Source organism: Daldinia decipiens (genome assembly GCF_022478715.1).
Source record: "Daldinia decipiens strain CBS 113046 unplaced genomic scaffold F4813scaffold_14, whole genome shotgun sequence".
Taxonomy (NCBI): Eukaryota; Fungi; Ascomycota; class Sordariomycetes; order Xylariales; family Hypoxylaceae; genus Daldinia; species Daldinia decipiens.
In genome coordinates this window covers 396,050-417,966 of record NW_026054557.1, presented here as the reverse complement: position 1 = coordinate 417,966, position 21,917 = coordinate 396,050, and the positions used below count along the sequence as shown (strand labels likewise).

Here is a 21,917-nt window from a genome sequence, read left to right as displayed (position 1 = left end):
GTAAATCAACCAGCGTCGTCAAGCCCCTCGCCGGTATGTAAAGGCTTTTCAACCCGTCTTTCTCATCCTCACAAGGCAATCAATATCAATCAACCAATCAATCAATCAATCAATCAATCAATCAACCACTCCAGGATGGCGATCCAGGGGGAACAAATACAGTATACCCCAATACACCTAATCCAAAAGCAATCCTTCTTTATGTAGCCTATTATCCAGATTGGCTAGTCAGGTCCCAAAAGACCCTTCCAGACCACCTCGTTCCCTATTTTTCAACCACATTAACGAGCTGATACTTCGTACTTACTTCGTACTTATGTAAGTTTTGACTTGGCAATACCAAGATGACGGCATCTTTTACTGACCTATTGGTCACCGTTTAAGATAAGCCCGTGTGTTTGTTAGTGTAGTTATGTAGGGCAATGAAATACCTCTTTTGCCATTGGCCTAGCTGAAGAGCACAACAATTAGGTTTCTTCAAAAACAAAAAATCCACGCCAACCCTATTCATCTCTACCTTAACAAAGAGAGATGGGACGGTAGCTGCATAAATATGTAAGTCGGTACATCTTATACGTGACACGTAGTTGTTGTATACTCTCAACCACAACTATCGAGTTCGATAATGAAACAAGTTGCAATTGGCTATGCATAAATACCTATAAACGCGCAAAACAAGTACCAGTCTTTATCAACTAGGGACTCGTTGTTATTGGTGATGAGCTCTAAGATTGTGATATGTTATCGTGATGGCATGGCGAGGCCCTACGTACGTAACCCAGTGGACTATACTGCCTAGAACCGAGCGTCTATCTATTATCACTTAAACGCAGTGTCTATGGCTGGAAGTGAGCCTATTACTTGGCAGATAGATGCATTGCTTCCCAACTCGATCCCTAGCTTCAAACCACACTTTCGATAAAGAAGTGCAATTGCAGTCCCTTGACAATGAATGGAATATATATGGTAGTTACAACTAGTTGGGCACAAGTTTTATTAACTGAGTGGTATCCTTTTTTTTTTTTTTTTTTTGGATTTTGAAGGTAGTACCCAACACCTAAGAGCCACGAGGTATGAATAAGCAGAATCACGAGCGAGGGTTGTATTCGGCGGTATCCTCATGCATACAACGTCGGGCGTACCATTCCGCAACGACGCCTCCTTAGGGGCGATGATTTAATAAGCCGGGACAACTTACATTTGCATGACTCCGTCAGACGCATGGTGTTGATAATTCCGGTATTCTGTCTATGCACGATAGACAAGTGGTATAGTTGTTATGAAAACGGAATCTAAACTTGGTGAGCATGCTATTTTCTTCCGAGATCTTGAATCTTGTAGTCTAGGATTTTGTTATTAAAGGGGCCCCCTTTTTGTTTTATTTCATAAACGTTCCTCCAAGGCTCACTACTATGTATTCCATTGAGACCTGTAGTATTTACTTTAGGTGAAACTAGAATACCTACCTAAGGGTAACTTTTGAGTTCTTACGGTTCGAAAATTGATAGGAGATCCATATATAGGGGGGCGTAAAACGATCAGCCGTGTTTTATAATGGAAATATGTATTAACTCAACAGCTACTAATTTCTCAATCTGAAGCTTTTTGAACACCGGTATTAAGTGATCTATCTTCTGCCACGTTCTCCTCCGTATTGGTATCTGGTTTTTATTTTATTATGAAACCATTGTCATTGCTGTCTGTATATATGGCTGGAAAGGGGACTACAAGAGAATTGTAATTATGACACCCCCAGCTTGCTCACCCCAACTCTGCGCAACCTGTCCCGAATACACAGTCGACAAATCATGCAGTTCCGACCAAGGCGGATGCGTCGACTTCCCATCCGGGCCAACATTCACAACTCTGCCGCCATCAACGTGCTTCTCCACCCAGTCCAGCGTCACTACCGTATGCACAAGATTCACGTACGGGCCCTCAGCAGCCTGAAGCGCCTGAGAGTCCGGGTCCACCCGCACCTTTTCGAGTTCCGCGAAGGTGCGGAAATAGAACTCGAATGTGATGTCGTGATCCTGTTGGGTGGAGATTTTAGTAAGTAGTATATGGTATATTTAATGAGAACAAACTCACATCGATAACCCAGCTCCGGTTCCCACGACGGTTCATCTCCTCTAGGGCGGCGCGATATGGTACCGGCGTGAAAATCTGGAGAAGAAAAGAGGGTCGTTAATTTACCTACTATATATTTGCTTGCTCTTTCATACCTGCTGGTACATCTCGATACCGTTCCGGGCGTGGATACTTGCACCTTTGGTAAGATACTCGCGCGAGAAAGCTTCGTTGTGCTCATGTCTGTTTTTGTTATTGCCATAGACCTGTAGTGTGAGCCTAAGAAGACAACATGGTGATGCTCCTTTATCGTTGCTAGGTGTTGATATTGCCAGAGAGTTATTTTATAGAGCCCGTATAATAAGTATATTTGCTTGGGTTATTTGCTATGGGGGAGTAGAGATGATAGGCCTGGCTGCTAGAGTTCAACTATACTGAGCAATATGTTGAGAAACAGACATCATATATATCTCCGAAGCTCTGTGCTCCACTATTTAGTATATATAATCATGCCCATGTTTTTTTTTCTATACATAGTCGGGTGAACCATAAAGGGCCACAATTGAATTCATATTTTTATTTCCCGCTTGAAGACCATGGAATGCTTCTTCGAAGCAGATATCGAGATATCCGAGGTCTCGGCCGGCCTAACAACTGCAATAGCTCTAGACATCGAAGCCTATTAGGCCGACGGCAACGTCGTTTACATCGTTGGACAATAACCAAATTCCCATCTTTCAATACCTATAATATGAGGTCTTGAAATCATACAATAAGACAAGATCGTGTTTAACTCCACCTATGACCGTTATGTAGTGTTATTATAGGATTAATCGAAGACGGAGTTTACTTGGAAGCGGAGTTTAGCGACATCCTACTCGAGTTAGGTCAATTCATTGTCTAGTATATTGGCGAATAGCTAATGTTCAATTGCCCCTTGCGTATTTGAGAAAATCCCATCTTTAATATTAGAATCTGGATGAAAATTAAGCGTGGTCGCGTGCGGGTATCGGGCAGCGTTTCCGCAGTAGGGTGAATCCATCGACATATACTTAGTCGATACCCATATTAGGTTAACTACGGGATCGGCATGATTTTGGTACTCTGCTATGTACCTAGGCAAGTTGTAAGTCATTTCTTACGGTAGGTACTCCCTAAGGTATCTAGGTAGGCAAATAGTCAGGACAGCAGACTGCCTACGAGCTAGGGAAATTACCTAGCGATCACGGACACATCTTAATGTCAAGACAATGACGGTTGATAAACTTCATTAATTCGTTTAGTAACCCGTCAATAAGCCATCCCCATGAACTCCGATGCCTGAAGACAACCGTAAATACGGAGTGTCATTTTTATCCTTTCCCAGAACCCAGCCGCTTATTCCTCGCGGAGCTCGGCAATTCTAGCCTTAACCTTCTCGCGCCTCTCATCCTTGGTGGACTTGGGAGTCCTGAATTTCTTGGACTCTGCCTTCCACTCATCCTTGCTCTTCTTGGGGGCATCGCTCTCAGCCTTCTTGAAGGGGTCCTCTCGGATAGCAGAGTGGGCCTCGGTGTATAGTTCCTCAAGACCGTCAGCCTCAATGTCGTCGTCCAGGTACTTCTGGAACTGGCTCTTGTATCGTTCCTCGTCGTCATCGGCTAGGGTCTCCATGTACTCGGCAACGTGACCACCGTAGATGTACTTCTTCAGGGTCTCGGCGTCAAGCTCCTTGGACTCTATGTCGAAACCGGGGAATCGGTTCTCGGAGTGGGGGACCAGGATACCACCATCGGAAGCACCCTTCATGACACCGAAGACACGGGCACCAGTGGAGGTGCGGGCAAGACCAACATCAAGGAAGGCCTTGAAGGGTCGGCGCTCTTCACCATCGTGCTCAGCGGCCTCGGTCAGGCTGTACTCTCCATCCGGCTCCTCAACACCAGTGAAGGTCTCGTCGAGGCCGAGCTTCTTGAGGACACGACGGGCAAGGAGCAGGCCAGTGGCGTAGGAGGCAGCCCAGTTGGTAAGACCGTGCTCGATGCCGTAAGCCCTGAGTTCGTGGGAGTAGGCAGCGGCGAAGACCTTGTCACCGGAGATTTCAGAGGTGACGATCTGAGTGATGATGTCGCGGTTGGTGAAGCGGACAACTAGGCGGTACTTGGGGGCGTTGTACTTGTTCTTGGCCTGGGTGATCAGGCGCTTGCGGGCATAGTAGTCGGTCTTTCCCTCACGGCGGCGCTTGTACTTGGTCTGGAAGCGGCTGTTATGAGGTATTGGTTAGGCTGACTATCTTCGTAACAACTAGGATCGTTTAGTTATATTGGTGCATTACTTACCTGTAGTAGGCACTGCTCTTGATTGACTTTATGAACGCCTGTCAAGATCCCATCGAGTCAGCAATTTGCGCTTCAGATTTTTATTTTCCTCCATTCCGAAGCATCTTGCATTGACTCTCACGATCAGATACCATTCTTGCAATATTCACCGTTTCTGGAATTGCAATGGCTTGTGTTCATCATGTACTCACCATCTTGATTGAATTGGCTGATGGGCAAATATAATCAGCACGGTTGTCGAAAGGGTTGGAGTTGAGGAAAAAGATGAAAGTTGCGACAAGAGAAAAGTTGTGGGCGTAATTGTAGTGGATGTGGGCTAAAATTCGCTTGTGAACCCTTGCTTTGGTGGGGTACGAATCAGAAAGCCTCAAACCGAGGTGGGCGACGACTTGGAGAGGCCCACTTATCTGGTTCTCTAAACAAAAGTACTTTGTACTTGCGATACTTTGTACTTGCGTGCCGTGGGATGGCTCGCATCAACCGAGGCATGTCTTCCATGAGGGCCATTGACAATGACACATCTCATCAAATCAAATATCTGATAATATAAATCAGGACGTTTATTTATTTATTTATTTATTCTAAACGGTAATGCATGAAAGCTTTAAAAGACTCGGACGTCATAATGGTAGCCCATAAACAACCAAAAGTGCTCCTATTTGACATTGGAGGAGTCTGTGTAAGTCACCAGCTATTCAGACGGTATCATCAACATTTGCTATGCACTATCAAAAAGCTACCTCGCTTATGATTTCTTGTTCATTCTATCGTCAATACATACTATATTAGTATGAGAACGCTACTTACACGGAAATAGGTCATCTCGCCCTTTCAGTCCATATTAGATTATGAGCTGAGTCTAGGGATCCCACCAGGATGGATTAACCACTCGATATCAAAAACTGCACCTAACGGTTTCTGGCACAGACTAGAAAGGGGGGAGATTCTCCTAGACGATGCGTTTTATGCTGGTTTCAACGAAGACCTTCACGACCCGACGAGGTGGGCCTCATTCTACAAGGTCCAGCAGTCAAAGAACCCGAACCTCCCCAAAGAAATTCCTCCAGTGCCGAAGCTCGATGGACGTTGGCTTTTCAACGATATGATGACTTCTTCGACAGATCTAGATCCGTGGATGTATCCGGCACTCAAGAACCTGGAGGCTAGTGGGAAGTTTATCCTCGCCGCATTGAGTAACACCGTCATCTTCCCACCTGGCCACGCGCTCCATAGGGCGGATTTCTTCGCCGATCCGCTCCGGAGCTTATTTGATGTTTTTGTGTCGTCTGCACACGTAGGGCTGCGGAAGCCAGACCCCAAGATCTATCAGTATGCGCTGAGCGAGGCAGATAAATATGCCAAGTCTCATGCCGACGGGGAAAAAGGACGATCATTGGGCTGGCAAGAAGGGGTAAAGCCAGATGACATTATCTTCCTTGACGATATCGGCGAAAATCTAAAAGCGGCCAAGACATTAGGTTTCCGAACTATAAAGGTGCCCCTGGGGAAAGCATTTGAAGCAGTCGATGAGCTGGAGGCTATCACAGGTATCAAGTTAGCTGGTGACCATCCTAGGATACCTATTAAGCCGAAGATAGGGGGCACGCATGCTAAATTGTAGATACATGCACATGGGGGGCTTAGCCTTGATGTTATATTGGGAGAAATAGAAAGCCGGTAGAGAACTGCAATTAAATATATCACGTCATCTGGGCGTATGTGTAGCGACCTGTCTTATACTTATAGACATCTAATAATTTGACTTGCATGCTTATTGCCCGCTATCAGGAATAACATGCCTTGAGATGATATATACCTACCTGGTAGGTACCTAAGCTAAATAACCCCGGAGCCTTGATATCGTCAAATTATCTCCGAGAAAAGCTATGGTGGGGTTCTTATCATCGGGCCTTACCGTATTCCCAAGACAAGTACACAGGCAATCTTGACATACATATCTCAGCGTACTCTTATTCTTGGACTACATGTTAAGTAGTAGTCTAGGTAAGTATCGAAGAAATCTACAATAATCTGCCAGATTGCAAGCTTAAGAGAAACACGGCGCCATTGATAATGGAGACGGAACGTGGCACAGCGGCCGTATTGGTCCCAACTCTTTTCCCAGAGCGTAAACCGATGACGCCAGCACAGATCGCAGCAGGCATACAGGCAGCGCTGATAGTGCAGCGCCGCGCGGTGACCTTCGGCAAGCGACCTTTCGCCGCAGCACTGGTAGGACCGGACAATGACACGGTGCTACTGACGCACCAGTCCGTGGACCAGGTCAACCATGCCGAAAGCGAGCTGGCCAGACTGGCATACAAGCATTATACTAAAGAGTTCTTGTGGCAATGCACTCTCTTCAGCACGTGGGAACCGTGCGGAATGTGTACGGCTACCGCCTACGTGCGTCTGATATTTTTCATATGTACGCCTGTGTATGTACGCAGGTAGGTATCATGTAGTGCAACGGCAAGGCTGACGAACGGGATCACAGTGGGCACATATCGGCCGCATCGTCTTCGCGGCTAGCAACGACCAGTTATACGAATTGACCGGTCCGGGCAATAAGGAGAATTTCACTATGGACTGGCACACTAGGGACGTCTTAAAGGGGTGTCCGCAGAAGGATATCGAGGTTATTGGACCATTGGAGAACGAAGGCAAGGCGGTTATGGAGGAGAGTGATATATATTGGAGTAGGACAAGGTCAAATAGTGGCTGAGCGTCGGTTGGCTGTTTGGCTGTTTGGCTGTTTAGGGCTGAAATCGGGATTCCTAATACCTAGGACAAAAACAGCTACATACCTAGGTAGGTATGTAAGATGTAGATGATCGAGGCGTAGGAATAGGGGTCACAGCCTACATATGCTGTGACGTCAGATCATGTTTGCAAAACTCGACAGCCGAACAGATATCGAATTAGAAAATAGCTCCTAGATTATCTTCAAGGACGAATCCTTTTTGTACTACGGATGGCTTACGTGTATGAAAACCGAAATATTTGACACAGGTTATAAAGATATTCGATGTGTACCTACATAGGTACATAACTCATACGTAAGTGACTAGGTTAGGTAGGTTACGTCCTAACTACGGAATAACTAGATCTTAATTTTGGTGGATCAGTTCAAGGAGCTGACGAGGAATCGCAAGAATTTTATGTTTAGGGCGCGGCGTTATGTCATAAATTCAGCTTTTTCACACTAGGCAAAGTTAGAGAAATGCTGGTGGATTCAAATCCGCGATAGTTCTGCATGTAGTTCCACTTCCGTTAAAAGGGAACCAATGAGAAAACAGAAAAGGCAAAGAGGCTCGTAATAGCTGCGGGTAAGCATGTGTGACTTAAGTAAACATCCCCTGTTTTAATGACGATCCCCCTCGAATCTCAATCTTCCATTGTTCCACAGTTGCCAATTCTGTCTCACCGCACCAATCCGGTAGAAGAAAGGAGGATGCAAGTGCATGATATGCAGTCTGCCCTGCCGCTTAATTTGGAAATGGGCCACAAATAGTGAAGCCTTTAGCGTTGCCCTCTTCGAAATGTAGACTTTCCCTTTCCCCCGTTGCATCGTGACAACAAGTCCGCTTAAATTACATGGTTTCCTTTCTCGAAGCTCCACAGACCAAAAACTTGTTCACGGCGGTGTAAAGTAGTTGTCTGTATCAAGGCATTAAACCGACAGCTAAAGTCTCAGTTGCGGATTAGCTTGCGGATTAGCTTCTTGTGTAATATAATCCAATGGTACTTCGTAACTAGTTAGATGGAGTTGAAACATCCAAACATGACCTTTCAAGCTTTCCAGGCAACATAGTTTTGACCAATTAGATAGAACCCCAAAGATCTTCTGGAGTATTTCATTCGCTACAGATACGGTCACAAACAAATGCTCGCTTATGTAGGCATTTAAGATTCGTGCAGAAATGGGATGCACGATCGAAGGAGCATAAAAGGTCATTACGGCCAATTGGCCTGAATTCTGCTGCCTAGAGCCACTAATTGGGTTTCGTGCCTGGGCAATAAGAAATCGGAGTGGGTAAAAGAGGCAGATGTAGGGTTTTAAGGATGTAATTTTAAGTTAAAAGGAGCTGATAGTTAACCTAGTCAAAGCCTCAAAAGAGCGCCAGCTTGGCTTGTATGTATAAGGGTGTAAGGGTACCTAACATAGGTACTATTTATTACCAAGCTCTATTCTGATACGCCCTAAAAGTAAAGCACTTTAGTGTATAAGTGTAAGTGCAAGCGCGACTGCGACTGCGCAGTGGCCATAAGCGCGGCTCTGGGTCTTATTAGGTTCAATAACCTTACATAGAAACCCTGAGGACCTGTTTGCTTAACCTTTTCACTTGCAAATACAATAACCTGGATTGTATCAACGCATCAAATCAAATTCATTATATTTATTCATTCCTTATCTTCCTAACCCTAGGTACGTCAAGGTCGGCGTCACCACACATTCACCACACATTAATCTATACAAACCTGACTTTGTATTGTTCCACTCTCCTATTCCACCTTCCTACTCCCCCTGTCTTTCCAACCATCCTCTTCGACATTATTTTTTTATGAGCACGATTTTTCCTAGCAACAACTTTTGCTCAAGTCAATTTGACTTATCTTGGATTTAAAGAACGGACTGACACGGGATGATGCGCCATCATCCTTCCCATGAAACTTTCAAAGGGTCCTTGCAACCTCTGGTTGCCTCTCTACTGGAAATTCACCTTCCCGGCTATCCTAATCATAGCTTCATTCCTCCTATTTAAAAGTTTCTGGTCCGCTCAGGGTCCTCAAGTCGCGATTCAAGATCCCCATAGAGCACTCAACGTCAGCAAACCTAATACCGAGCCGCCTTTCGCCCATGATGATAGCAAGATTACGATCAACCTGGTGGTGGCTACTCTTCGGAAAGATGACATCTCATGGACAGAGGATATCAGGATGCCCAATCTCAACGTAATCCGCTATGTTACTGATGATATGAAGGCGCCGTATCATCCACCGGTGCCAAAAAAGGGACGCGAGGCGATGATCTATCTCACTTATATGCATGACTTCTACGACAATTTGCCAGATGTCACCATATTCACCCATGCCGACGAGAGTTCGTGGCATGTGGAGCGCACATTGAATTCGTCCCTGGTATTCGCCATGTCGCATCTAGACTTCAGCCAGGTTTTGCAGAGACAGTACTTCAACCTGCGCGTGTCCTGGAAAAACGCATGTCCGGATTGGATTAACACAACCAAGACCGAGTACGACGACTCTAAACAGGAACAGCACTTCATGCGCCAGGCATTTAGCGAAAACTTTGCGACGAACGATGTTCCCGAGATCCTTGCTGGGCCATGTTGTTCGCAGTTTGCAGTTACGAGGGATGCCATTAGGAGGCACCCGAAATCCCAGTATCAGAGAAGCATGACTTGGCTGATGCAGACCGACTTGGAGGACTTTCTCTCGGGAAGAGTTTGGGAGCACTTCTGGCAGTGGCTTTTTAAGGGACAGGCAGTGGATTGTCCAATCGAATGGAAATCGTACTGTAGGATGTATCACATCTGCTACGACTCAGAAAGCAGGAAGCTACTCGGCAAGCTCGAGGAAGAGAGGAAAGATTTGGAAAAGAAAAACGGTCTGTTCGGCAAGATAGTAGATCTGCTAAATGGTCTGGAGAATAAAAAGCGTCTGGAGGAGATTGATGCTATAATGGCGGCAGAACTCGTCAGTGCACTCGAGAGGGGGAAATATGAAGCAGTACGGATGCAGCTGCTCTCGGATTCTTTATGAGAAAAATACGGCCACGGTCAGGCAGGTTCGTTGTATATGATACCCTAACTTTGTTAATGATAAAAGGATTGCATGAAATCATTGGTCATCTATTTAATACTTGCCAGCTGTTTTATTCTCGGGAGTGCAGGCCAGACCCTTTTGCTATAAGGAGCGGTTGAGCATATCGGAAGATCCCGAATGTTAGCTATGACGGCGTTGAAGCTTTTATTATAAGGTTCTTAGATGATTTACTATCGCAAAAAGAGAAGCTATCCGAATTGTAGGATCTTCGGCCGTGGCTTAGCCAAGAGTATGTTGTGGTTGTCGGTGAAGCCTCGTCGGATCAATCCGTACCGAAACCTCGGCTTTTAGATAATATGTTAGATAATATGGATGCGACACGATAAGGTGCCTGGATTGTTACCTCTAATAGTAACTAGGTTAGGTACCTATTTTAGCTGCTATAGGCTATAGGCTATGTCAAACTATAGACCTGACACAAGCCAATTAGAGAATAGCCGATTGTATAAAGTGACCTCGAGCTGCTGTGGTGTAGCGAGGCAAGAACCTTGGTTGGAGATATCTCCGGCCGGGAATATTTTGGTTTAGCTGATGGAACGGCCGCTAAACCCCGCAACTCCGGCTTTCGGTAGCGGGATTCCCATGGGGTACTAGGGATACTAATAGAGCTAGCAGGGGATTCCTCTTCAACCGCAACCAATAACATCATTAATGTCACAAAGCCCATGTCGTCTTCTTGTCATAGAATTGTCATGGCTGCATGGGCACACTGCCACCTGCCACCTGCCACCTGCCACCGACAACCGGGTCCTTTGATCTCTTGGACAGCTGCTTTCTTTTCGCTTATAGGCTGTCGCTGTGCGGAGGAGTTGTCGATCTCGAGGGGTTGGATAATGGGGGTTTGTGTTTGTTCCGTTCGACCAGCACAGCAGCGCGGAGAAACCCCTTACCTCGAGGTATGCAAGATGCGCAGGGAGGACCTGTATGTAGGTAGTATGTAGGTAAACCGTAGGTGACAGTGAATACCTATGCAGCGTCACATCGATTCTGCATTGCGGATTTATCAAGCCGAGCCTGCCTAGCTATCGGACCGTTACGTCGAAAGATAAGTGCCACGCAATAAAACCAAAGGTATTCGTCCCCAATATGCTCAAGCTCTTCTCGACATTCTAAAGTCAAGATACCCGTTGATTTCAAGACATTTGAATTAACGCGGCCGGCCAGGATGGTGAGTACACTGAGCGAGAAAAGCGACCCTGAGAGAGCGGTCTCAACTGAGGAGACTGCCGTCGGCAAAGATGGCGGGACGTCTACCACTCACGGCATACCTGATGTCGCGAACCTAACTCAAGCTAACATGCGGGGGTTGAGAATGCCGGAGATCTTAACGAGCATGACACCTGAGCAGCGTCTTGAGCTGGAAACGCGGTTGAGGAGGAAAATCGACTGGCGATTGCTTCCGATGATCATCATCATGTGTTAGTGGATCTTCAGTGTTTTTCTTTTCCTACTTTGTGTTGAGAGGAAAGCATACTAACACGACACTTCTACTTTAGACATTTTGAATTATATCGACCGGTTAGGACACCATACCGCTAGTCCGTACTCCAGAAATGCTAATAGGCCATAGGAATAATATCGCGGCTGCAAAGCTCGCAGGACTGCCGGAAGATTTGAATCTGGATCCTAACGCCAGCGAATTCCAGGTGCGCAGCATGTGATCTACTATGAAGATGAAGATATTGATGTTGTTATATAGACTGCTGTGAGCATCTTATTCGTCGGGTTAGTATACGAACTCCCCTAATGACGGGAAACAAGACCTAGAGTGAAAGCTAACCTTACCGGGACTTCAGCTATCTTCTCATGCAGATACCGTCGAATATATTCCTGAACAAGATTGGCAAGCCGGCTATCTACCTCCCAGCATGCGTATGTTCCCAGTTGATTTCGATGTACCTGATAATTCTGTGGACTTGCAATGAGCTGACTGGTCATGATAGATGATGGTATGGGGTGTTATTTCGGCTGCGACAGCTGCGGTAACAAACTTCGGCGGGCTTATTGCTGTCCGTTTCTTTCTGGGTTTTGTTGAGGCGGCTTATTTCGTGAGCATTGGAGACTCTTGTCAAGATTAGAAACTCGATCTAACAATCTTCTAGCCCGGTTGTCTCTATTATTTGAGCTGTTGGTGGTATGTTTAAATATCATTATGAGTTTCCCCCTACACAACTACTAACTTCTTTGTAGTACGTGATCTATTCCGTAGCCATTCGATATAAGGCCCTAGGATATTACCCGTCAGATCTTACTAACATGTTCCAGATACGCGTAAAGAGCTAGGACTGCGCACGGCGTTTCTCTATTCAGGGGCGCTGATCTCAGGCGCGTTTTCCGGGTTGATCTCAGCAGGGATAACGCAGAACATGAACGGCACAGGAGGATTAGGTGCCTGGCAGTGGCTTTTCATCATCGAAGGCGTCATCACCGTCGGCATTGCATTTGTTGCCTTTTGGATCTTACCTAACTTTCCTCGGACGACCTCGTGGCTAAGCAAAGAGGAGAAAGCACTTGCTGTTTGGCGTCTAGAAGAGGACATTGGCGAGGATGACTGGATCGATAGTGAACATCAATCCCTATGGACAGGTGCTAGGTTAGCTTTTGCGGACTTGAAAACTTGGGTCTTGGTCAGTTACAACAACAGGCTTTAAGTGTGTTAAAATTGACTAACCGAGTCTAGCTGGTTCTCCTTTTCGGTATTGTTGCGAGCGGCTCTGTTACAAACTTCTTCCCAGCCGTGGTCAAGACTCTGGGTTACAGCAACGTGATCACGCTACTCCTGACATGTCCCCCGTATGTGCTCACTGTCATAACAACTTTAATAAATGCGTGGCATGCGGATAGGACCGGTGAGCGCTATTGGCATATCATGCTCCCGCTCGCCGTCGCCATGGCGGCGTTCATTCTTGCGGCGGCAACTACCAGTCTGGCACCCCGATATGTAGCCATGATGCTCATGGTAAGTTAGCTTCACTTCCATACCTTTAGGATATTTCCCCTAACATTTAAGCAGGTCCCGGGAGTCTATTGTGCCTTCGTCGTAGCTCTTGCTTGGATTAGCAACACGCTTCCTCGGCCGCCTGCTAAACGTGCAGCCGCGCTGGCTCTTATCAACGCCGTTTCCAACTCCTCGAGTATCTACGCTTCGTACATGTACGAAGACAGAATGGCGCCCCGCTACATCATCGCGATGTCGGTCAACTGCGGTACTATTTTCCTCGCCATGATCGCGGCTACCGTCATGCGTATCATGCTCGTCCGGCTGAATAAGAAACTCGACCAGGGTATCTACGTCAAGGGCGCCATCAATGCACTTCCGGGAGCGGCGGCACAGCATGGGTTCAGGTTTAAGGTCTAGGGTTTGATATCTAAGGTGGAAAGCATGAATGGGTGGCAGCGTTGTCGTTCTACGGCATTTTTGATTCCGGATACTCCCTGAGACTTGTGTATATTTCTCGTGAGTGTGTCAAGCTCTACACCTAGGTATCTATATTGCCGTTGTACTCGATAAGTGTTTCAGTAAGTTGTGTGGTAATGACTCCGTTCTATTGTAAGAGTGTTTCTCCTAGCTGTATTTTGATATTTCAGGTATTCGCCAGATGAAGTAGCTACATTATCGACTCAAAACAAATCAGATAGCTGCCTCTCGACCAATTCGATTGGACGAGAAGTATCCCGGCTTTTTTTAACTTATCCAATACTAGCTGGATTCTTATCTGATATAATACACGCAAGTAATAGAAGCATGGGTAGGCACACAGCAGCTGCAGCCATGCTCTCGGGCGTTTACTGTGTCCAGAAAGCTACCGAATGGGGATCTTATATCCATCTGATATGTGACTGGATCGAACGGGGAATAGCAACTAGGTACCCAATCAAACTTTCTCAAAGACAGGTAACCAGATCGTCAAAGTGGCTAATACCGGCCAAAGACATACATGAACCAGATTTCACTTTCACTGTGAACTTTTTACTAGATAACTAATGGTCTTTATCTTTGTGACTTTCATCGTTATTAGCATTTCTCCTTTCATGAAATAAAACTCATGGTTTTAACATTAACTATATGTAGGTTAGAACCTTCGAGACTTAATACCTATTAACATTCCTTCACAGGTATCAAATATTAACATATCAAAAAAGACTTAACGCGGAGGTAGGTATTAGAACGGATACAGTACAGATCCTGTGTAACAACTCCTGCCCTCGATCATCTTGTTACGAATCTCTCCGCCATCCCATCATATGTCACGACCTGAAATATATGGATATTTATCTTAACGAAACCATTCTAGTATATATTCTAGCCTTCCCACATGGGAGCGGCCTTAAGAATCAAACACGATGTTCAAGTTATAGTAGTATACTCCAATATGACCGATAACCCCAAACAAGTTGAGTTGAAGGCCCTACAACACTTCCCCAGATTCCTATTTTGTCTTGATATCGTCACTCTCTATCTTACCTATGCCTTCCTTCCTCCCCTTTATATTTCAGGTCATACTTGCTAGAAATAAATCTCTTACACCACCTGCCTTGCCCGCGTATCATTCATCCCGCCATCTTAACACTACCTAGGTAGCCTTCTTCTCATCTTGATATACATATTCATACCTTCCACCTTTGGTGGGCAAACACAGTCTCTCCTTGCTACGCCCCTACCAAAGTGACTGAACCGTGAAGTTCAACTGCATCATCAGTCCAAGAAGCAGCTCCAAGCTACCTAGCTACCTAGTTACCTGGTAACTAAGAAGTTTACAAATTGCATTCTCATATATTTCATATTTCCTATCTCCTTGAACTAAAAAGGCAAGCCCTAGTTCTTCAAACCCTACCTATACTTTATTCACTTGTCCAAGCTGTAAGTACACTTCCTCCCCGGTTCCTTGTGTGATTTCCTGATCTCGCATCATCATCACTTGGATTCTCATACCATTCCACTTGTTTACGAACTACCTATACGCACTTCTTCAACCACTACTAGTCCCTCTCGTGTTGGGGCTCAAGTTAGCAGGGCGTTCTACTCAGCTACATCTTATGAACCTTGACCTCCCCCCCTCCTCCCTTCTCCTTTGCTGCTGTGATATTTCCAACTTCTTCTCTACCTGCCTTGGGAAACTTGCCAAGTCTACTGATGGCAGGTTCCAAGACAACTTTTGTGGCAAGAACCTGGAGATCTGTACCCGCCTCTTTTAGACTGTCCCCATTCACATCATTTGTATCCTTCCTTCCAATACCCATATTAGCTTGACAAGCTTCACACACTAACTATTGGATTATACTGATTTCATCAACAGCATTATATTCTTCGTCGAGGAATTGTAATTCTTCCAGCGATCTCCCCAACCAACCTCTCCACCTAGAAAGTACCTTTCCGGTAAAGGTGAAAACAGGTATATCAACGGTACCAGCATTCAATACTGACCATTTACAATCGCATTGAAACTTCGTCTACTTTTCATTAGAAGGCTATCATACGATTGTGAAGCCCCTGCCTCATTTATCATACCAAGTTAATAGCGCTTGCCAGTTCATTCCAATCTCTCTAATCATATCATACCTAGGTACTCTACCTATTATTCCTATATATTGCACATATGACTACCCCGTGATATTGTGACATTGTGAAGTTGCGATATTACTTTCTGTACCTGCCATCTCAACACTCCGTGACTATGACTAGAGAAAATGAACCAGGACAGCCCAGCCCGGGGCCATCCCGACCTTCTGCGCATGGCTCGTCCACTTGGAGAAATCTCATCCAGCGAAACCTTCAGCGGACCCATGATAAAGTGTTAGACCATGGAAGGATAGACCCGTATAAAATTTTCAAAGAGGAGGGTATGAGTCTATGGCCCTAAAGCAATATAACGAAGCTTGCTAACATTCTGATAACTGAATTCGCAGAAATCAAGGAGTTTTACTCCAACCATTCACCTCATCCTGAGCGAATGATAGACAATCAGAACTTTGCTAAATGGGCTATTGAGGAAGCCCTGCGTGAATATTTGCCCGATACCTCTTTCCAAGTAACTGGGGGAATTATGCAGGGCAAATCTGTCAAGATGAGCACCGGCAAGAAAAAGGCCCTCGAGAAAATTACCGAGACTATCAGAGCCGAAAGCCAGCGTGAAATCGATACTGAGGTAGGTACTTTTTACCTAAGGCTGGCCTTCTAGCTTGGCCCTAACATATTAATATCTAGGATCCGAACGGCCCCAAAGAGACCGACAGTGAGGTTGTTCAGGGAGTTGGCACAATAGCGCAATGCATAATTGCAGCATCTCCTAATAGTCTTGGGCCCCCGATCGAAGCGAGCGCCATGTATCTGCGAATGGAGAAATGCGGCGAATACGGCCGAAACAAGTTGGCAATCTGGCGATCACCTCTATTTCCTAAACTGGATGGTCAGCAGGGTCGTAGAGGCTTTCTCGACAATCAAATTACGGCAATTGTCTGGATATTATCGAGGTTTTTAGGAGAACTTCCACGACTTAAGATAAAGCATAAAGGGCTTTGGGATGAGACCAAGAAAAGATACATCCAGAATCCAGAAACCCTGATCGAAAAGGAGAATAGAGAGAAGCTGCGCGGTCCTAAGTATTTCGGTGGGATCCTAGCGGACTCGATGGGCCTCGGAAAAACATTAACAACTATTGCTACTCTAGATATTCTAGCGAGGCAACGGCTAAACGTGTCAACAGAAAAAGGTAAAGCGCGATACCGCCCCATCTTGGTACTGACGCCGAACACCACTGTTGCTACACAGTGGGTGGATGAAATCGACCTGATCGGTAGCAAACGCGGTATTAAACAAATCATCATATCTGGACATGGCTTTCAGAAGAGAGATGATCAAGTCAGGGTGTGTAGCCTCACCCGTAAGGAGTTTGATACTGACTGGCCGCCTTCGTTGAGTTATGTCTGGGATGAGGATAACTATATGGCAGCCAAGACTGTTATTATCATGTCCATTGATGCTTTCTCTGGCAGAACGTGCTCGGTTCTAAAGGACGAAAAAGGTAACGAGGAATGGACTTCTACTTACACAGACATGGGCCGACGGTTTTCTGTTGTGGTTGTCGACGAAGCCTATAAGGTCCGGAACACGGCAACAAGGAACTGGAAGTCTGTGGCTCTCCTTAAACGCCAGTTTACCCTTTTATTGACAGCCACCCCGTGCCAGAACCATATAGCAGACCTCCTAGGTCCTATTCAGATGCTTTGGGATAACCCACAAGAGCACCTACTCGAGAAGAAGATGTTAGAAGATGTCCAAGCAATATTTACAACTCCCCATGACTTACGACGTCTTGACGACATATCACCTAGGGATGACCGCTACCTGATCGCGGGAAGCCCGGCTTTACTAGCAAAGCTGATCTGCAAATCCAGGGGATCCTCCGATGTTGACATCCAGGCGACTCGAAATTTTTTGAAGTACTACGAATCATTAGCGATTTTGCGAAGGGCGCCCAGTTCACGATTAAATGTCGATTGGGAGAGTACTAAACAAATTTCTTGTGAGTAGTGCCTATATGGCTCTTCTTCCAACATGATAGGAGCCCTTTCACTTGGATATGAAGTCATCTACTCTTGGAGCATCGCTGAAGGCCTATGCATTGTTGATTTGTTAAGTAATGATTGCTAACTGCTAATTCTATAGTGGAAGGATTACTACCTACCGTTGATAACTACACAGTCAACATCCAACGCGACGAAGCTATAGAGAAGGAATACCAGGGAATACATATAAATTTACTTATTGACTACCTAAAAACAGTCAGCAACTGGAGGAAAACTAGGAAAGATGCAGAAGTGAAGTCTGTACTCTCTTTGCACCGTCTATTCCAGCTCGCTGCCGCTTCTCTTGACGTGTATCGGCTTGATAAGCTCTTTACATTGAACGGATTTGGCACGTACTCCCAAGACGTCTATGCCATGCGCAAAGCAAATGTTAACTTCAGGCACCTCGCTCCATTTCTCCGTCGGAGTCATGAACCAAAACCCAAAGTAGCACTGGATTATATCAAGTTGGCGGTGCGCAAGTCGCCCATTTTGCGATACATCCTCCATTACATCAAGGAGAACCTCTTAGATAGGGGCCCGAACGGCAAGATCAAGAAGCTTTTGATTACCGAAGCAAGCCCTATGCTGGCATATTACTATGAGCTTGTGCTCCAGTTCCTTCTCATCCATTGCCGCACCCTCCATGCTGGTCTATCATCTGAGGAACGCAGAGAGCTCATCGCCGATTTCAATGATGACTCAGATCATTCATGCCAGGTTCTGATACAGATGTACACCGTTGGCTTCGCGGGGTCAAACCTGCATAAGAGTTGTTCACAGGTCATAGTCGCGTCGCAGGCTTTTAGTCTTTCAGTCCAGTCCCAAGCTGTACACCGGGTTATTCGAGTGAGTACCTATTGATCACTGAAATTATTTTGATATATTTTAGCCGCTGACGAATACAAGGTCGGTCAAGAATCCGACGTAAAGGTACACAGGTTGAAGGTCAACAATTCATTCCATTCATTCCGCGAGAGCCGACAGGTCGAGAAGATTCTTCCTGAGCTAGGAACTCGAGCACAGGGTGCAATGAACGACGTCTTAGTACAGGTGCTTAACCTCTTCCAATCCGAGATCGACGAAGTGTGGAAGACTCCAGAGGCTCAGAAGCTTATAGCGGACAAAAACTTGATCTCTAATCATATGGCAAATAACGAAGAGCCGGACTCTAAGAGGATCAAACTGGAGGATGGAAGCGCTGTGCAGACTGAAGCGACCCAGGGGAATTTCATTGTGCGCATTAAACTGCCGTCTAGGAGAAAGCGCAAGAGAGATGAGCATGATGTCTCGACTACCGATCTATTTAAGGGACGACGGGGGGATTTTCTTGCTCTCAAGTCTCGCTCTGACTATTACCAAGAATTCAAAGGATTTCCCACGGAGGTGAGGGGCTACTTCTGTCACAAGAAGAACAATCTTCGCAGGATGCTATCTTACGGCAGCGAAGGCAATAATGCGACTACACGCGTATGGGGGGTTGAGGATCTTAATGACTCTCCTGTGCTCGAAAGGGCCATGGAACTTATACTACGCATTCGACTCGGGGCGAACAACATTGAGATGCTACCTCTGCCGCAAATCGACTTCTCACTGGCCTCTCCGACAAAGCTAAAGGTGCTCGGGGGCCTACTAAGCGAAGCTGAGGTCATAGAACAGGATATCCAAGCCGTACAAGACGCGGACGCAAAGAAGTCGAAGAAAGACAAGGGCTTAGCCGTTCTAAAAGTAGTGGACGACAGGATGCCCATGCACGAACTTGAGCAGATTCTCAAGGACAACGCTTTTGGCACCAAACATGTCAAAAACACCCAGGACGCTCCTATGGCGCCTAGAACGACGAACGAGGACTCAGAGGTAGAGGAAGAGGATGGCGACGAGAAAGAGGATTCTACCCAGGATGAATTATCTCGGCTTAGGAACTTCTATTCTGACGACGATGATAAGGACGACTTGTGGAAACGACTTGGAGCTGCGCCCGGTAGTAGCAAGGCCAACATCACAGTAGAAGACTCGGGTGAGGTTACATTTCTGGACTCCCGGCCAGTCCGCGAGGCTAAGGACTCATCTCATAACCACACTGCCCTCGCAGACAACGAACCCACCAGGACTAAGATCAAGCAGGAAGATTCAGCCGAAAACATGATGGCCTTTCCAGATAATGGCGTGTCTAGGTGCAAAATCAAGGAGGAGAGCCCTGAGAGAGGCCGTAAGTGATCTGGCCAGACCGTCCGACAGCCTCACTACCAATACTCACGAACCGATCGTGATCGAGGTCAGCGACGACGACTAGGTTCGTCCCGCCTACCGTCGTATCATAGGATACACACACGTTCGGCCGTCAACTACATATCTCATGCCAGGATCATCTTGACAGGCCCACATGATGGCTATTCCCCCGGTTGGCTGAAGAACTAACTAGTGCATGTCCTGAACCTTGCGCCGCGCTGCCCCGGGCAAGGGCAACAAGGGAGGCTAGATTTACATAGCTGCTTGACTGCTTGAGTGCTGGTATGTGGTTTAGCTCCAAGGGATGATATGAGGAGTTCATCATGGCTTGGATGTAACTTCCAGTATGGTTGCGGGTATGTAGTATACATAACTAACCTACCTACCTACCTAGACAAATAAGGAGAGTCTACCTAGCCAGGGGAATCGAAGAATCTCTAACTATATCTATCTAGTTCGCTCCTTAGACCTGGTATACTAACCATACATACCTACCCTAGATGCGTAACTATCGCACCTAACTGCCGCGTAGGGTAGCAGTCTGCGTCCGGCAAAGAATACATACCGTAGCCGGTAACCTGATCCTAGGGATAGTCTAGAGGATAAGTCTAGAGGATAGAGAATAGTCTAGACGTCAAAAAAGGCCATCGGACCGATCACCACGTTAGATGCATACAGGGTTATACATTAGTTAGGTGGTAGGTATGTAGGTAGGTATGTATTATACATAACACCTAGCAAAGCAAACATATCCGTCTCGTGCTTGAGGACTTACATAGGTACTTGCCAAGCATCAAGCATGCGATAGGGGTACTTTGACCAGACTTTCCAAGCCCGCTCGGACGTCTTTAATTTAGGTACTTGAGATTATGTATGGAATACATATCTACCTAGCTATGTATAAGTCTTAAACACTAGTATACATAGTGCAATATAGCACCACCAATAAGAATCCCGCGATAGGTTTCTTATAATACCTAGCATCATGATTGGCAGAACAAGCAAATCAAGACAAAACCAAGATTTCCTTTTCGGGTTTTTTTTTTACTTTTTCGACCGTGTTTGCTTCGCACCATGACATAAAATGCGATGCAGATATATGAAGAAGAATGAATTTTATTTCGGGCACAGTATATCCGACATTGAGACGACAACTGTATGCAAGGGACTTATAAGATATGAGGCCATTTTGGCTCGTCGGAGGGTTTTTTCTTTCGCTCCTAAACTCCCCATTGGAGCGGAAGTTTAGCTTGTACGTATTCGCCATGTAGGCTCATAATTCCAATGTTGCGGTAAATGCGACGTCCTGTGATCCGTACCAAGGTTCGACGTATAAATAGTATGTACATAGGTATGTACAGAAAAATACCGCCCCGAACGTGTGGAACCAAAGATTGCGATAAGGCCGGCGGGGGGGGCGGGGGGGGCTATGTATAGTGTATATTAATATAGATTTATAGATTACGTATATGCTAATGTTAATGTTAATTGTTAATTTGCACAGTTACGGTTACAAGCAGGTAAATACATAGGTACAATACCTACGTTGGGCATATGTATGGCTTTAAGACAGACCAACCCGTCACATCACATGTTCTGCTCTGCATGTGTGTGATGTTTTAAGGGGACTTGATTTAAATATACATATGTACATGAGCCATGTGGCTTCTACCTGAGGTATTACGTACCTAACGTTAGGTTAGGTTAGCAGGTTAGGCACCTGAGACAGGTAGGTAGGTATGTAGGTACATTACCTCTTGCACCTAGGTATACAGGTAGTGTATACATTAGGTACGTAAACCTCCGGCGTATGTAATTCGGAAGTAATAATAACAACAGCGGGCCGGGGGCGGAGATAGGTATGTATGTAGGTACATACATACGTCA

At 45.9% G+C, this 21,917-nt stretch overlaps 7 protein-coding genes across 7 annotated transcripts; 5 read left to right on the top strand and 2 right to left on the bottom strand.

Annotated features, from left to right (window-relative positions):
• Nucleotides 1-1,724: 1,724 nt before the first annotated feature.
• F4813DRAFT_388956 (uncharacterized protein) lies at nt 1,725-2,364 on the bottom strand (the record flags this gene model as incomplete). The annotated part of the gene is made up of 4 exons (XM_049246761.1): nt 1,725-2,033; nt 2,092-2,166; nt 2,226-2,313; nt 2,360-2,364. The coding sequence occupies 4 exons, from the start codon at nt 2,362-2,364 to the stop codon at nt 1,725-1,727; spliced, it is 477 nt and encodes a 158-aa protein (XP_049100138.1).
• A 962-nt stretch (nt 2,365-3,326) lies between these two features.
• Nucleotides 3,327-4,730, bottom strand: F4813DRAFT_56368 (60S ribosomal protein L5). Its single transcript, XM_049248645.1, has 3 exons — nt 4,520-4,730; nt 4,389-4,426; nt 3,327-4,312 (listed from the first exon to the last, which is right to left on the bottom strand). Exons 1-3 carry the CDS (start codon nt 4,520-4,522, stop codon nt 3,448-3,450), a joined length of 906 nt encoding a protein of 301 aa, XP_049100137.1. The 5' UTR covers nt 4,523-4,730; the 3' UTR covers nt 3,327-3,447.
• A 283-nt stretch (nt 4,731-5,013) lies between these two features.
• On the top strand, nt 5,014-6,009 carry F4813DRAFT_388954 (HAD-like protein; the record flags this gene model as incomplete). Its single annotated transcript, XM_049246760.1, has 2 exons — nt 5,014-5,067; nt 5,206-6,009. The coding sequence occupies 2 exons, from the start codon at nt 5,014-5,016 to the stop codon at nt 6,007-6,009; spliced, it is 858 nt and encodes a 285-aa protein (XP_049100136.1).
• A 452-nt stretch (nt 6,010-6,461) lies between these two features.
• F4813DRAFT_388953 (cytidine deaminase-like protein) lies at nt 6,462-7,113 on the top strand (the record flags this gene model as incomplete). Its single annotated transcript, XM_049246759.1, has 2 exons — nt 6,462-6,794; nt 6,886-7,113. 2 exons carry the CDS (start codon nt 6,462-6,464, stop codon nt 7,111-7,113), a joined length of 561 nt encoding a protein of 186 aa, XP_049100135.1.
• Nucleotides 7,114-8,878: 1,765 nt separating this feature from the next.
• F4813DRAFT_56159 (uncharacterized protein) lies at nt 8,879-10,573 on the top strand. The gene has a single exon (XM_049248644.1). The coding sequence runs from the start codon at nt 9,057-9,059 to the stop codon at nt 10,170-10,172; it is 1,116 nt and encodes a 371-aa protein (XP_049100134.1). The 5' UTR covers nt 8,879-9,056; the 3' UTR covers nt 10,173-10,573.
• Nucleotides 10,574-11,532: 959 nt separating this feature from the next.
• On the top strand, nt 11,533-13,593 carry F4813DRAFT_380498 (MFS general substrate transporter; the record flags this gene model as incomplete). The annotated part of the gene is made up of 10 exons (XM_049245570.1): nt 11,533-11,653; nt 11,732-11,753; nt 11,806-11,881; nt 11,935-11,960; nt 12,032-12,107; nt 12,179-12,283; nt 12,338-12,362; nt 12,501-12,862; nt 12,916-13,194; nt 13,249-13,593. The coding sequence occupies 10 exons, from the start codon at nt 11,533-11,535 to the stop codon at nt 13,591-13,593; spliced, it is 1,437 nt and encodes a 478-aa protein (XP_049100133.1).
• A 2,317-nt stretch (nt 13,594-15,910) lies between these two features.
• On the top strand, nt 15,911-20,168 carry F4813DRAFT_395890 (SNF2 family N-terminal domain-containing protein; the record flags this gene model as incomplete). The annotated part of the gene is made up of 5 exons (XM_049247759.1): nt 15,911-16,076; nt 16,143-16,381; nt 16,441-17,758; nt 17,902-18,650; nt 18,711-20,168. The coding sequence occupies 5 exons, from the start codon at nt 15,911-15,913 to the stop codon at nt 20,016-20,018; spliced, it is 3,780 nt and encodes a 1,259-aa protein (XP_049100132.1). The 3' UTR covers nt 20,019-20,168.
• Nucleotides 20,169-21,917: the final 1,749 nt, after the last annotated feature.

Coding starts and splice junctions, on each gene's coding strand:
- F4813DRAFT_56368 (XM_049248645.1), bottom strand. Junction 4,313..4,388: donor AAGAGCAGTGCCTACTACAG/GTAAGTAATGCA, acceptor ACCTCATAACAG/CCGCTTCCAGACCAAGTACA.
- F4813DRAFT_56159 (XM_049248644.1), top strand. CDS start 9,057: ATGAAACTTTCAAAGGGTCCTTGCAACCTCTGGTTGCCTCTCTACTGG.